This window comes from Pinus tabuliformis, chromosome J (assembly GCF_031772625.1).
Source record: "Pinus tabuliformis cultivar Carrire ecotype Pingquan chromosome J, CPIR1, whole genome shotgun sequence".
NCBI classification, from domain to species: Eukaryota; Viridiplantae; Streptophyta; class Pinopsida; order Pinales; family Pinaceae; genus Pinus; species Pinus tabuliformis.
In genome coordinates, this window is record NC_142295.1 from 1,478,959,843 (window position 1) to 1,478,975,272 (window position 15,430).

The following is a 15,430-nucleotide window of genomic DNA, read 5'->3' on the forward strand; positions in this document are numbered from 1 at the left end:
TTGCTGAGGTTTACAGGAGAGGGAAGCAGCTCATAAATTCATCACAGGGCATACAAGGGTAAACTACTTCTATGGCACTTACTCCAAGTTGCAATTGCTTAAAATTGCAAAGACAAGATTTGCTAGTTATTACCTCACCTTTAGGCAGCTAGTGAAGGTGAGACAAGCTTTAACTAATCTGGTGTGTGCTAAAACATGGGATGAAATTAACACTGACATAGATGGTGCTAATGCAGTCAAGGACACTGTTCTTGACAGTTACTTTTGGGGACAGGTTAAATATGTTTTGCAATTCACCAAACCAATTTATTACATGATCAAGTTTGCAGATTCAGATCGACCAGTAATTGGGGAGGTGTATGAGCAAATGGATAGCATGTTGGGGCAGATTAAAGACATTGTTGAGCCTAGAGATATCACCTTGTACAATTATATTCGTGTAGAGGTGGAAAACCGATGGGAAATGCTAAATGTTCCATTGCATGCATTAGCATATGTTTTGACACCTAAATACTATCATCCATCATGGCTTTCAACACCAGCACCTGGGGGGGGAAGTAGGAGAAAACCACACCAAGATCAAGAGGTTCACAAAAAATATATGGCTGCATTGAGTAAATTAATCCCTGATGAGGAGGAGGCTGCATTGGTACGGAGACAGGTGAGCAACTATATGCTCAACACTGGTCCATTTGGGAGCATGCATGCAATTAAAGATCGAGAGACTTTTTCTGCTCTTGAGTGGTGGAACATGCATGGAGGGGGTACTCCACTTCTACAGAGTTTGGCATTGCGGGTGCTATCACAGGTGGTAAACACTTCTTCTGCAGAGAGGTGTTGGAGCGCTTATTCTTTCATCCACAGTGTTAAAAGGAACAGGTTGAATTTAGACCGGGCAGAGAGCTTGGTTTATGTTCATTACAACTTGCGATTGTTGTCCCATTACTGTGAAGATGCAAAGTCTAATAAAGACTTGTTGATTTGGGACAAGAATCCAGAGGAGCCCAATTTGGAGGATGGAGTGTTGCGACTAGAGCAATTAGAGGATGCTCTTATCCAGGTATGTCCATTGTGGTATGAATTTTCCAATTTTCCCTTATAAAGCATTTCTCTAATTCATGTTTTTTATTTTTTTGTTAACTAGTGTTTTTTTTTTTGCATGAATTTTTTGAGCGATTCTAGGATGATGATGACCGTGTTGATATGCCACCACCCCCACCCCCATCTGGTCCCTTGGTTCCTAGGTTCCATGGTTCAACACCAACAGCAGGGGGTTCTTCTTCATCAGTTTCAGTGCCACGACTTCCACAGGCACCATCTTCTTCATTGCCACCACGTGGAGGCCCGCCACCACGTTCTATTCGTGGTGGAAGGAGGAGAGATTAGTAGATATATTCACAATCTACTACTTTTTGTCATAGATTACTCATTAGACTTGTAGACTTGTGAATTTGAATTTTGAACCTTTTTGGCTTGGCGGTGACCAAGTGACATATTTTGTAAACATTATTATTTGAATTTTGGACATGACAAATGTTGACAGTTGCTCACTTGCTAGATAAATCATAATATGCTCTATGTTTTATGTTTTATAATATGCTTAAATGTTTTATGTTTTATAATATGCTTAAAAATTTGATGTATGTTTGTAATAGCTAGAATATAGATGATTGTTGTACATACTAGTAACTACAATGGAATCATGGATGCCATATCTATCTTGATTTATGCAAAAATATGCATGTTTTCATGTCTTCTACAATTAATTTGGTATTTGGGATGTTTGTTTTGAGTATAAATGCAAAAAAATATAAATATATATATATATATAGCAGACGCTTCCGCGGACGCTTCGCTTCCTAGATTTTTGGAAAATGACGCTTCGGCGTCCCCGCTTCCAAAAAACGCTTCCGCTTCGCTCCCGCTTCGTGCAACATTGCTCTAGGTCCATCGAAGAAAGAGCTAAGAGTTCTGCTTGGAATCTCTACTTCTAAACATCACTTGTTCACCCAACTCAACAACTGAAGCAAACACTTAAGTTTAGAAGTAAAATTGTCAAAAGCACCAAATAATGGCCCTCACTTTCTATTTAAGTTTGTTGCCTCATTTCCCCTTAGTGGGGCCCAATCTCCACTAATCTGAATTTCCCTCCAATTTTTTTCTCTTCCCCAAGTGTGTCTTCCTCAAGGAGTGCGTATTCTTTTGTGAGTGGCACCCACATCCACCAAAACTTAAATTTTTCCTCTTTCATAAGTCGAAACTCCAAAATGCTTTGTAATGCCAAAACTTAATCAAAATTGGCGACCCCCCTTTTGTTCGTAGGAAATTGGGGATATTACAGTCCCCCTGTCCAAAATTTACTTGTCCTCAAGCAATTTCAGCATGGATGTTGCAACATCTGCTCACCTTCCCACATAGCATCCTCCTCCAGAAGGTCCTTCCATTTTACCAACAACTCCCTGATGGTTCTACTCCTGAGCTTCCTTCCCCTTGTCTCTAAGATGGCCTCTGGCACCAGCTCTAAATGCCCCTCATCATCTAATGGTGGGATCTCCACACTGACTGTGACCTATTGCCCAAGAAACTTCTTTAGGCATGAAACATGGAAAATGTTATGTACTTTTCTCCCTGGCATAAGCTCCAACTCGTAGGCTACATCCCCAACTCGTCTAAACACTCTGTAGGGCCCACAAAATCGGGGCTTAAGTTTTTCGGCCCCCTTCTGCTTCAGTGATAACTGTTGGTATGGTTGGAGACGCAAATAGACAATGTCCCCCACCTCAAACTGTCTCTCCACCCTGCGCCTATTAGCATTCATTTTCTGTTGGTTTTGTGCCATCTGCAAATTTTTATTGAGAGACTTGAGAATCTTTTGGATCTCTTGGACCCAATACTTTGCCCCTGGGGCCCTTCTAACTCCAAAAATCATGTCAGACAAAGAAATTGCATCATAACTATAAAGGGTTCGAAAGGGTGACATACCAATCGACATATGATAAGTGTGTTGTATCATAATTCCCCAAGGTGCACCCACACCCTATGCTGCCCGGTCACATAATTACGCAGGTACCCTTCCAACCACTTATTCACAATCTCGGTCAGCCCGTTCGTCTGAGGGTGATAGCTAGTACTGGGTGCAAGCTCTGTCCCCACCAACTAGAACAACTCCTACCAAAAAGCCCCCATGAATCTGTTGTCTCAAACATTGACTATGGTCTTTGGAAGACCATGTAGAACAACTGTCCACCACTACATAAATGTAATCCTACCCCTAAGCAACTGGGAGACCCGTGATGAATTCCGTGGACATGCTCTCCCATTTCCTCTCGAGAATGGGAAGCAGCTGAAGTAGGCCTGTTGGGTGTGACAGCTCCCCCTTATTTCTCTGACAGGCCACACACTCTTGTACGTGCCTCAATATGTCTCCCTTGAGACCCTTCCATGCAAAACGCTCTCTGATGGCCCAGTATGTCTTGAGGAATATGGGGTGTCTGCTAAGGGTTACTTTCACGAGTTTCCTACATAACCCTCTCTTTGAACTAAGACCCTGGCACCAAGTAGATCCTATCCTTATATCACATCGTCCAAAACCCTGTACCGGTCATCCCCCAACGTGCCATCCAATATCTCACAAGCCTTCATGTCCTTAGAATACTCAACCAAAAGTTGAGCCTTCCAATCCTAAGTGATGTCCATTAGAGATAGAGTCGCGAGCCTCCTAGATAGCGCATCTACCACTATGTTATGCTTTCCCTTCATGTATTCTATCTCCAACTCATATGCCTAGGTCTTACTGACCAACTTCTGTTATCTCTCCTGCAGCTCCTTATGCTTTAGAAAAAAGCAAGGATTGTTGTGGTCCGTCTTCACTTTGAATCTGTTAGCCACCAAGTACTACCAAAACTTAGCTAGTGCATGCATTATGGCTAGCATCTCCTTGTCGTAGATAGAATACAACTGCTAATGGTTTCGTAGCTTACGACTCTCATAAACTATGGTATGCCCCCCCTGCATCAACACTGCCCTAATGCCCTCCGCTGACGCATCACACTCCAATACAAAGGGCCGAGTGAAATCTGTCAATGCTAGAACCGGGCAAGCGCTCATGACCATCGTGAGACGCTCAAAGGTATCATGTGCCACGTCTATCCAACTGAATGCCCCCTTCTTCGTGAGGTCTGTAACGGGTGCGTCCAACTAGGAAAATCCCCATACGAAGCGCCTGTAATATGTGCATATGCCCAGGAACCCCCTCAACTCTGTAATGTTCCTGGGTGTGGGACAATCATGGATGGTGCATATCTTCTCCTGGTGATCCCTGACTCCGCCCTCTCCTATCACATGCCCCAAGTATAACATTTCGTTCAACCCAAACTCGCACTTGGACATCTTGGCATAGAACTATTGCTCCTCCAAGATGCTCAAGACCTGCTCCAAGTGTTGCATGTGCTCCTCCCATGTTATGTTGTATATGAGTATGTCAGTGAAAAAAACCGAGACAAATCTATGCAGGTACTTGCAGAACACGTGGTTCATGCAAGACTAGAATGTGGCAGGAGCATTGGTGAGTCCGAAAGGCATCACTAGGAACTCAAATTGCCCATACTGGAATCTAAATGCCATCTTTGAAATGTCCTACTCATGCACCCTGATCTGATAGTACCTAGAGCGCAAGACTATCTTAGAGAAGTACTTGGCTCCTCTAAGCTCATCCATCAACTCATCGATCTGGGGTATGGGATACCGGTTCTTCGGCGTCCTGACTCCTCTTGTTCAGTACCTGGTAGTCAATGCACATACGGAGAGACCCATTCTTTTGTCTTCATCAAAACCACTGATAAAGCAAAAGGGTTAGTACTCGGCTTGATATGTCCCAATGCCAACAGCTTATGGATGGCCCTCTCAATCTTGTCCTTGTAGGCCTTGGGGTGCCTGTATGGGGTAGTGATAACTGCGTTAACCCCCTCCTCCAACTCGATAGTGTGCTCAACCCCCTGATCTAGTGGCTTGCCTGGTGGGATCTCCCCAAAAACCCACTGATACCTCTCCAACAAGGCCAATATGTCTGGGTGTAACATTCATGCTTGTGTCCCTGCCTTGGAAATCCTAAGCTCCACTGCCCATTCTATATCTCCATGCCGCAAATCTACCTCCATCTGGTGAGCAAATGTTGTCTGAGATGGGTAGGAGTGCATACCCCTCAACACTACCAACTTCCCATCTAGTCCTGTGAAGTACATCGCCAACTTTTGCCAGTCATTGGTAACCCATCCCAACGAGTATAGCCATTGGACACCCATCACCATGTTGGTGTCTGATACATCAACTACAAAAAAATGGTCAGTGACGGAGTAGTTCCTCGTGGTCAGTGTTAGGTTGGGAACATACTTTGTACACTACATCATCCTCTCCGGGTACCAATACTGAGAATCCCTCAAATGCCTCTGTGTGTATGCCCCTCTGCTCCACCATCTGGGCATCAATAAGGTTGTGGGTAGCCCCACTGTCCACTAACAATGAAACATGTTGCCCCTGCACTGTGCCTCTAATTCGAAGTGTCAAGTACTTCGGAACTCCCCAAAGTGAAGCTAATACGCCCCCAAATTGCACAAATAGAAAACCTCCAGAAGGTGGTGGCAGAGGTGGTGGTGCTCCCCTGCAAACTATGATCCCCCGTCATCATGATTAGGCCCCGATGCAGTCTCCTCCAAATCACTATCAAAGTACACCTCAGTGTAATGGGCCTTGCCCTTGGTACACTTGTGCGCCGGTGCCCAAGGCTCCTAGCACGTGAAGCACAACTTCCTCCTCTGGAGGTCCCTCCTGGTCTCATCATCCAATTGCCCACATTCAATCTCCCTCTAGGGTGGACAAAAGTCTCAACTCCCTTGAGGAGCGGTAGGTCTAGTGGGGGCAGAGGCCCTGGTCTTGGGCACTGTGTCAATCATGTCTTGGGCCCTTGAAATAACATACAACAAAGTAGTGGGTTTGTACTCCCTCACCCAACCACGTAAAGGCTCAGCTAACCCCTCCACAAACAGCATAATCAGTTGGGGCCTCTAAAATATTTGATACCATCACGGCCAGCCACTGAAAACTTAGAGATGAAGGCCTTTGCGCTGCCTGTCTATCTCAAATGGGCCAACTCCCTGAAATGTAGCTTTGGGTCTTTCCTGTCAAACTGTTCAATCAACTGCCTGGTGAGCTCGGTGTAAGACGTAATTGGGATATGCCCTAGTGTAATTAGATCATGGTACCACCACTCCTATGCATCCCCCTTTAGATGTAGCATGGAAAATCGGATAGCATCCGTGTCTCGCATGGGATTCAGGTGGAAGTAAGTGTCTAGTTTCTGAACCCATGCCCCGACTAAACTCTTAGTCGACCCGTCATAATTGGTAAGTGAAACCTTCCCTTCTATCTTCTGCACCTCTTGACTAGATTGCCCCCCCCCCTATAGTGAGTTCGAAGCCCAATGGCATGCCTCTCCTTGAGGTGAATGTACTCCCCAAAGGACATCACTCTCCTAATCTTGGGGTCTAGTCCCTCGTACTCGTCAATGTTTGAGGCAACTGAGTTGACTAGATCTGCAATTAGGTCAAGCTCCCTCTCTTGCTCTAGCTCGTCGACAAAATGAGGCATTGTAGGACGACTTGTCTGGCCATGTAGAGGGGTGTGAGGGGGTTTAAATGTACAACTTCTTCCTCCTGATATGGAACCCCCATAACCTTGAGGTTCTGCCTCTAGCCTCCCATTTACCTGTAATCCCATCACCTGCTGCAGCATGTCCATCATAAGTTTCCCTTGCCTCAATATCTATTGGTTTGTCCACAACCACTCCTCTAGGATCTTGTTCTATTCCCCCTGTCTAGGTTGTTCATTGCCCTCTTGGTTTTCCTAGTTCTCCATGCCCCCTTTGAAGTTCTCCAACTCTGTATCTGAAAATGGTTCTTTTACTCCTTCTCTACCACAACCTCTACCTCTTCCTCTCCCACAACTTCTCTAAAAGACAACTCCTTGGTACCTAGGTGGCATCACCTACTCCTCTCCCCACAGTGGCCAAGAACGTGCTTTGATACCACTGTAATATTCCTAATGGACATATGCAGTGAATAACAGAAGCATGCACTAGACAATAGCAGAAAAATTATAAACAACACAAGGCACAAGACAGCCAACAAATTTCAAAATAGTAGTTGAGCCATTTTATTAAAAATCTAAAATATATAAGAGTACAATAGCAAGGAATAAGTGCACCTGGGCTTGCATTAGCAAGCTGAAGAAAACCTAGGTGAGAAAGATGCCCCCAATGAGTAGAACTTTGCCCCCAGAATGCCTCTGCGCTAAACAAGAAATTAGGCAACTACCTAGAATGGCATGAAATTGTTGTTGTAGCCTCTTAATTTTCCCCACAAGACCCAAAAAGGGATTGGTCCCAAACCTCTCCATTGAAAAACCCACAAAAAGTGTGAAATTCCTTCCCAACTGACTCAACACACTATTTGGAATTTCACTGCTGCAAATCCTCCAATCCTCCAAGGGAACTCCCAAATTTGCCAGTAATTTCTCACAATTCTTCCCCAAGAATTCTCCAGCCACCAAACCAACAAAATAGTGTTGCCTCAAATTCCCACAAATGCCTTGGCCTAAGAATTGTGCAGGCCTTAGAATGTCAGAATTTTCCCCAACAAACTCCCTAAATTCCAACCCACCAAACCACCCAAAAATACCTGCAATTGATGTACCAAATCAATTCCAAAATTCTTGGCAAGGAAGCTGCTCACATGTGCATCCCACAAGTAGCATGAATTTCTCCTCCAACGTCTTGTATGCGCAGTAGTGAGAAAAGCCTCCAATTCCTTGTTCCAAAAAAGCCCCCAAATTGACAATTGACTCCCCAAGGGTGGCAATCTAGGTCCATCGAAGCAAGAGGTGAGATTTCCACTTGGAGTCTCTGGTGCTAAACAACACTTGTTCACCCAGCTCAACAGTTGAAGCAAACACTTAAGTTCAGAAGTAAAATTTTCAAAAGCCCCAAACAATGGCCCTCAGCTTCTATTTAAGTTTGTTGCCTCATTTCCCCTTGGAGGGTCCCAATTTCCACTAATCCGAATTTCCCTCCAATTTTTTTCTCTTCCCCAAGTTTGAGTTCCTCAAGGGGTGCATATTCTTTTGTCAGTGACCCCTACATCCACCAAAAACTTAAAATTTCTCTCTTTCCTAAGTCGAAACTCCAAAATGCTTGCTAACGCCAAAATTTAATCAAAATAGGTGACCCCATTTGTTCTTAGGAAATTGGGGATATTACATATTCTTCTTTAGACATTTTAATTTGTCTTGTTCCTTTAGGAGTTACTTCTGTAATCCTTCAAATTTCATTGACTTTATCTAACATGCAATACTTGTACTTCACTGCTACAATAGTGATTTAAAAAGAAAAATAAAAATAAAAAATATCTCCTATTGATCATAGAGTATTGATAGTAAGGGTTAACATCAAGTCCTCTTTATTTTAAATAGGTCTTTTCAGGAGGAGAACATTAACTTCCATCCACGTCCATGGCTCTTTCTCATTTCAAGGAGAAAACATTGACTTACATAATAATAAATATACACACCATCAATAGAATGGAGTTATAATGCACAATTATATTGCCTTCACTTGTAATGATAACAAAGTTCAAAACAAGGGGCCTCTTTCTATGTCACAAGGTTCACCAAACTTCAACAAAAAGTCAACATTGTTCGAGTTCAGCTTGTAATGTTTTCAATTCTAACACCATTATAATATGGTTTTGAAGGGCACATGACAATTGGGAAAACAATCATTCCCCAAACTAATTAGGGCTTCTTAATGAAGACTTCCCAATGACGTCTCTATAACAATGACCTCATCATGCAAGTCACAACTCGTAAGTGATTAGATCAACAATGGGTGTACAAGTCACCAAAGAACAAAGTATACTACAAGGCATTATAAACCATAGTGACTATAATCTACCCTTTCATTTATACTTGAGAATCTTGTTTAAATAATAAGCAGATTGCTAGGGCTCTACGATGATGTGTTGGGATCCACTGCTAGTTGTTGATATCACAAGTGATTAAAAAACCTGAACTCGCTTAGTCTTCTTTGAACCTTTAGGCTTTTAGTAATTTCTTCTACAACTTTACTCTTCATATAAAAAATTTCCTTCATTGTCTTCTTTATGCCTTTATTATCTTTTTAAAAATGTTATTTCCCCCCAAAGTTGCACAAGACTCAACAATACGTACAAGTCTCGCAAATGGGAACAACAAGAAAATGCACAACCCTGCCAACCTACAAACAAGTATGTTGGGGAAATGTGGGGTGTGTGTGTAACACATTAACTGGCAAGAAAATATGAATGATACACATAAGTAGCATTTTAGAAGGACGCCCATGTTTGTATTGACTCCCATAGATCTAAGACAATGGAAAATCCAAAAATAACCTTTACAAATGAGGCTATACATCCAAAATGCGTGTTTATACATAAGGCTATACATGCAAGAATATAACATAAGCTAGTGTCTAGTACATATCCATTTCATCTTATGTGTTTTAAATTTTCATAGATTATGTGTTTTGAGTCTTTCTATTAGTCGCATGGTCCACATGGGCACTTGAGTGGGGTTGAAAAACTTAAGGAAGCTCTGAAACGTGAGGGCCTCTTGAGAAACACACTCAAAATGCTTTGTGCTTATAAAATATGCATTTCATATTTTCATTTCAACGTTTTGGACCATTTCAAGCGAGGGAAAATTTTGTGTTCCCTACAACGTAGTTGCTCCCCCTTTGAATTCAACATTTTTTCTTCAAACACTTTCAAGCTGTCTTATTCCTTTAGGAGTTCCTTCTATAACTCTCCAAACATCGTTGATTTGTTGGACACAATAAGTGTACTTTAACGCTACAATATTTATTTCCAAAAGGGAAAAAAAAATACTGATATTTGATCCTAATGTATGAATACAAGGGTTAACATCAAATACTCTTTATTCAACATATGTCTCTTCTCATGAGGAGAAAATTAAATTCCATCCCCTTCTATGACTTTTATTTCAAATAAAAAATTGACTTACATATACACACCATCAGTAGAGTGGAGGTCTAAAACAAAATGATATTGCCTCATAATGATAATACAATTCAAAATAAAGGACCTCTTTATAACTTGTTAATTTTAGGTATGTTCTATGCTTAGAGCAATTTATTTCAATTTTCACATTTAGCTCAATATCTTTTCCAAATTAGCAATCACATCAGCATTAAAGTAAACTGCAGATAGAACATAAACATAAATCGCAGAAGACAAGCCAAGACAAGAGGACACAAGATGTGGCGCTAGCCAAGGACAAACCCCACAATGTGGGGAAACCCTTGATCAATTCTTCTTTTATGTTTTTCAAAGTTCAGCAGAGAAAGTGAAAGAGACAGTACATTTACAATAGAAATCAACACTTTGACTTTAGATATCTATAAAGATCAGTTGAAGACATATTGCTTCCACTGATTCTCTAAGGTGACTTCTTCACCTATAATAGTGTTGCATCTCGTCCATTTGTTGCACCTTACCGTGTAGCACCATCATGCTGCATCATGCATCATCATTCTACTCATAATCACTATACTGCCCATTCATCATGTTGTCCATGATCTCATACATCATGCTCCCCATACATCATGTTATCCATGATTTCATACATCATGCTGCCCATACATCATGTTGTCCATGATTTCATACATCATGCTGCCCATGCATCATGATCTCATACTACTTTTGATCCTGGTTATCTTGATTGCCTTTGAGATACTTATTCATCTCAAGAGTACTAGATCTGAAAGTGATGACCGATGAGACTGTATGTCTCCTTTTACAGGTATGCCGAGAATCTCCTGATCAATACTGAAACCTACTTCATTGAGATGACACCCAACGTAATCCTCATTCCTGTTGTTCATGGTGTCTAGTCTGCCACAGGGATGCCATCGAGATCTATATGCTAGATCTATCACTATTGGGCTGCTACAGGTATTAACACATCATCCTCATCACACCTCCTAGGTTAGGTTATGACGGTACCTCAGAGACATCCGAGATGGTTAACCAACGTGACCTTGTTGTTGCCTTAATTCAAACTTGACTGCGGCCAGATTACTCCTTCTGCCCACGAATATAGTATAGCCATTGCCAGCGTCTGCGTATGGCCTACGTATCATGTATCATGGCCTACGTATTGTCTGCGTGTATATATATTGCATTGCCTATGTGTCTGTATCATGAAAGTTGTGCCTATATATCTCTATTGACTACGTATATATACATATTGCAATTGCCTGCGTGACTGTATCATGAATGTTGTGCGTATATATCTCTATTGACTGCAGATATATGCATATTGCAATTGCCTGCGTGACTGTATCATGAATGATGTGCATATATATCTCTATTGACTACGGATATATACATATCCTCATTGTTTACCAGCATATATGTGTCTCTATTAATAGTGTAATAGTCTCCAGCATGAACAGCGTGCAGCTCTTCATTATTAACAGTGTATAGATCTCCATGAACAATGTAATAATGTCTTCCTTGATGTGCGGCTAAGTGTCTCTATTTCCAGCGTTGAATTATCTTAGGGCATCCTTCATTAGTGTCTCTCCTTCTCCAAAAACCCAAGACGTGGAGAGGAGATCACATGAAGAATGTGTGTCCCCAAATGACCTCAAGTCCTCTTCAATTTATAGTAAAACGTAGATGATGAATAGGCATGTCTATTGGGCTTCTGAGCCTACTCAAGTTGTTGGTCGGCTTGATAATAATTCCATAATCAAAATAAATTCATATCTCCATAAATACTTATTGGAATCGGATGATCTTTAGATCAATCCTACACCACTCGATGAGAGGGATCCAATAAAAATATCAACTGCCATAAATAAGATGACCCACATGGAGTTTGGCCCTAGTTGCCAATTTTAACACTCCCTCTCAACTAGGAAGAACTCCATCCGCTGATCCATATATCCAATTGTACTATCTTTGCCATTAGTACCATGCACTGCTCTGCTCAGCTCCGTTGTCTCTGCTCAGCTCTGCTCTACTCTGATGGCTCTACTCTGCTTAGCTTTTCTTAGCTCTGCTGAACCATGAAGAAGAAGAATTGATCGAGAATGTCTCATACCATTCTCCACTGACCCAAAGTCAGTCTCAGAGTGTGTACCACTAGTCCCAGACCAGTCTCAACCGACCCTAAGTCAGCATCATAGTGGGTACCACTCCTACCACTGGTCCCAGACCAGTATCATCAGTCTCAGAGTGTGTACCACTGTCCCAGACCAGTCTCAACTGACTCGAAGTCAATGTCATAGTATGTACCACTCTCACTAGTCCCAGACTAGTCCTCCACTGACCCGAATTCAGTGTCAGAGTATGTGCCACTGGTCCCAGACTAGTCTCAACCAACCCAAAGTCAGCGTCATAGTGGGTACAACTCCTACCACTAGTCCCAGACCAATATCATTGATCCCAGATCAATGAAGGTCATCCTAGCATAGGGAGTACGGTAGATACAGTGATGCGTCCATTAGTACTACTATGGTCCCTATCCTCATTTCCCTGCTCATTGATCAGATGAGAGGTACTTCCCATGAGTCCCAGACTGCATGGGTAGGATGCCTCGACAGGAGAACTAATCAATCCTGTCCTCACAGGAGAACTTATCATTCTGCTACACAATCGCCATGGAGAACACATCATCCAGGCCTCACAGGAGAGCAAATCATCCTGCTACATAATTGTCATGGAGAACACATCATCTAGACCTCACAGGAGAACTAATCATCCCGCTACATAGTTGCCATGGAGAACACATCATCCAGACCTCATAGGAGAACTAATCATCCTGCTACATAGTGGTATCCAAACAGCTCACTGAAGAGCTTTCGTAACCAGACTGCCTCTCAGGTAGTCATGCTAGCAGCAATATACTCTGCCTCAGTGGTGCTCAAAGCCACCGATTTCTGCTTCCTGCTCATCCAGGATATCGAAGAAGATCCCAAGGAGAACCAGCACTGAGAATTGCTCTAGTGATCCTCCACACTGCCTGCATACTCAGCATTTGAAATATTTCCGGCAGTGTATCTCAATCCATGAGAGATTGTGCCCTGAAGATATCTCAGAAGATTCTAGGCACCAATCCAGTGAAGCTCAACCAAATATGAGTTCACCATACTAACTGCAAAACATATGTCCGGATAGAGGTTCACCAAGAACATCAATGCGAATGAGTTTATGAAACTCAGAGGCATTTCCCAAATCTGGTCCAACATTACTACCATGTAACTTCTGAAAGTTAAGATCCTCGAGGTAGTCACAGGCTTGCAATTTATCTTTCCACATTCAAAATCCAACTCCCTCTGTCTCGTACAAATGAGAGGGTCTGCACCTGTCAGACATAGATTCCGGTATGAGAGGTCTATCATCCACAACCTTCGAGTAATGGTTTGGATCGATTTCACTCCTAGTGAATCTCAGCTTCATCAAGCAGCTATCAATCCTCTCATACTACGCCCGAGGTGTTTTGCTTCAAGCCATAGAGGGCTTTCTTCCACCTATATACATGAGATTCCCGATCATGAATCTCAAACTCCTCAGGTTGTTCCAAACCCGTGGGCCTGCTGCATGAAGGGAATGGTCCTCCTCATAAGATTTTCCTTCGGTACATTTCAGACATGTACCTTCATGCTCTTTTTGAATTCAGGCATTCCTGTCACCATCTGACTTACAAACCTCTGGTGATGTGTCAATGGACATGGTCCCCAGTGGACTTCCTACAACTTGATATAGCCCTGAACTCAAAAACATCTTTGAAAAATCTATTTCAAACACGTACCTTTCCATCGATGAGTGCCACCCTGTAACCAGGTTCTTCTGCACTCATCCTGTAACCAGGTTCTTCTTGCGATCAGGTACATAAAAGAGATTCTGTAAATGAATCGAGTTACCCTCATTCAATCGAGGGATAACATTCCCAACATCCTTTCCGGGATAGGTGGCATCGGCTCCAAGTATAATTCCACGATTGTTTCCATCTCTACCAAATTAGAGAGTGTACCCATCTATCCGAAGAAGTGCCTTGAAGCACTACAATCAATAAGCCAGATTCCCAAAGGATCTGAAGGAGAGGGCCAATATAATATAACGCTTCTTTATCTTATTAGAAACAACATTTGATTCTTCAAACCTGGGGTTCCTTGCTTTCTCTAAAGAGTCAGCCGTGTCCTTGATGACCTGCATCTTTGCCATTCGGACACTCCTTCGCATAAGGGCCGAACTTGTTATAACCAAGGCATCTGCCTTTCCTTCCATCATTAGATCCGAACTTCCCAATGAAGTGATCTTTAGGTAGGCCATCAGAAATTTCCATTGCACCAGTCTGATAATATTCTCTACTTCAACTTCACCTTGGGTGAATTATGAGGAACCCGTTGATCTTTTTGTCTTGTCCCAACTGTCTTTGGTGATTGCTCTTTCACTCTTGCTTGGGCATTGTCTTCACCTTAGCTCTGATACCATGTTAATTTTAGGTATGTTCTATGCTTAGAGCAATTTATTTCAATTTTCACATTTAGCTCAATAACTTTTCCAGATTAGCAATCACATCAACATTAAAGTAAACTGCAGATAGAACATAAACATAAATCGCAGAAAACAAGCCAAGGTAAGAGGACACAAGATGTGGCGCTAGCCAGGGACAAACCCCACAATGTGGGGAAACCCTTGATCAATTCTTCTTTTATGTTCTTCAAAGTTCAGCAAAGAAAGTGAGAGAGATAGTACATTTACAATAGAAGTCAACACTTTGATTTTAGATATCTACAGAGATCAGTTGAAGACATATTGCTTCAACTGATTCTCTATGGTGACTTCTTCACCTATCATAGTGCTGCATCTTGTCCATTTGTTGCACCTTACCGTGTAGCACCATCATGCTGCTCATGATCACTATACTGCCCATTCATCAGGTTGTCCATGATCTCATACATCATGCTCCCCATACATCATGTTGTCCATGATTTCACACATCATGCTGCCCATACATCATGTTGTCAATTATTTCATACATCATGCTGCCCATGCATCATGATCTCATACTACTTTTGATCCCGGTTATCTTGATTGCCTTTGAGATACTTATTCATCTCAAGAGTACTAGATCTGAAAGTGATGACCGATGAGATTATATGTCTCCTTTTACAGGTATGCCGAGAATCTCATGATCAATACTAAAACCTACTTCATTGAGATGACACCCAACATAATCCTCATTCTTGTTGTTCATGGTGTCTAGTCTGCCACAGGGATGCCATCGAGATCTATATGCTAGATCTATCACTATT

General features: G+C 42.2%; 2 protein-coding genes across 2 annotated transcripts in view; one reads left to right on the plus strand and one right to left on the minus strand.

Annotated features, from left to right (window-relative positions):
* The window catches only part of LOC149232970 (2-alkenal reductase (NADP(+)-dependent)-like), a 190,626-nt gene that overhangs the window by 18,154 nt on the left and 157,042 nt on the right, over window positions 1–15,430 (minus strand). The gene's annotated exons all lie outside the window — the stretch shown is intronic.
* Window positions 243–1,570, plus strand: LOC149232971 (uncharacterized). The gene is made up of 2 exons (XM_089376617.1): window positions 243–1,060; window positions 1,183–1,570. Exons 1-2 carry the CDS (start codon window positions 314–316, stop codon window positions 1,384–1,386), a joined length of 951 nt encoding a protein of 316 aa, XP_089232743.1. The 5' UTR covers window positions 243–313; the 3' UTR covers window positions 1,387–1,570.

What these genes read in the sequence shown, in the direction of transcription:
- LOC149232971 (XM_089376617.1), top strand. Translation starts at nt 314, where the DNA reads ATGATCAAGTTTGCAGATTCAGATCGACCAGTAATTGGGGAGGTGTAT. An exon ending in TAGAGGATGCTCTTATCCAG is followed by an intron (nt 1,061 to 1,182) that starts GTATGTCCATTG and finishes GAGCGATTCTAG; the next exon opens with GATGATGATGACCGTGTTGA.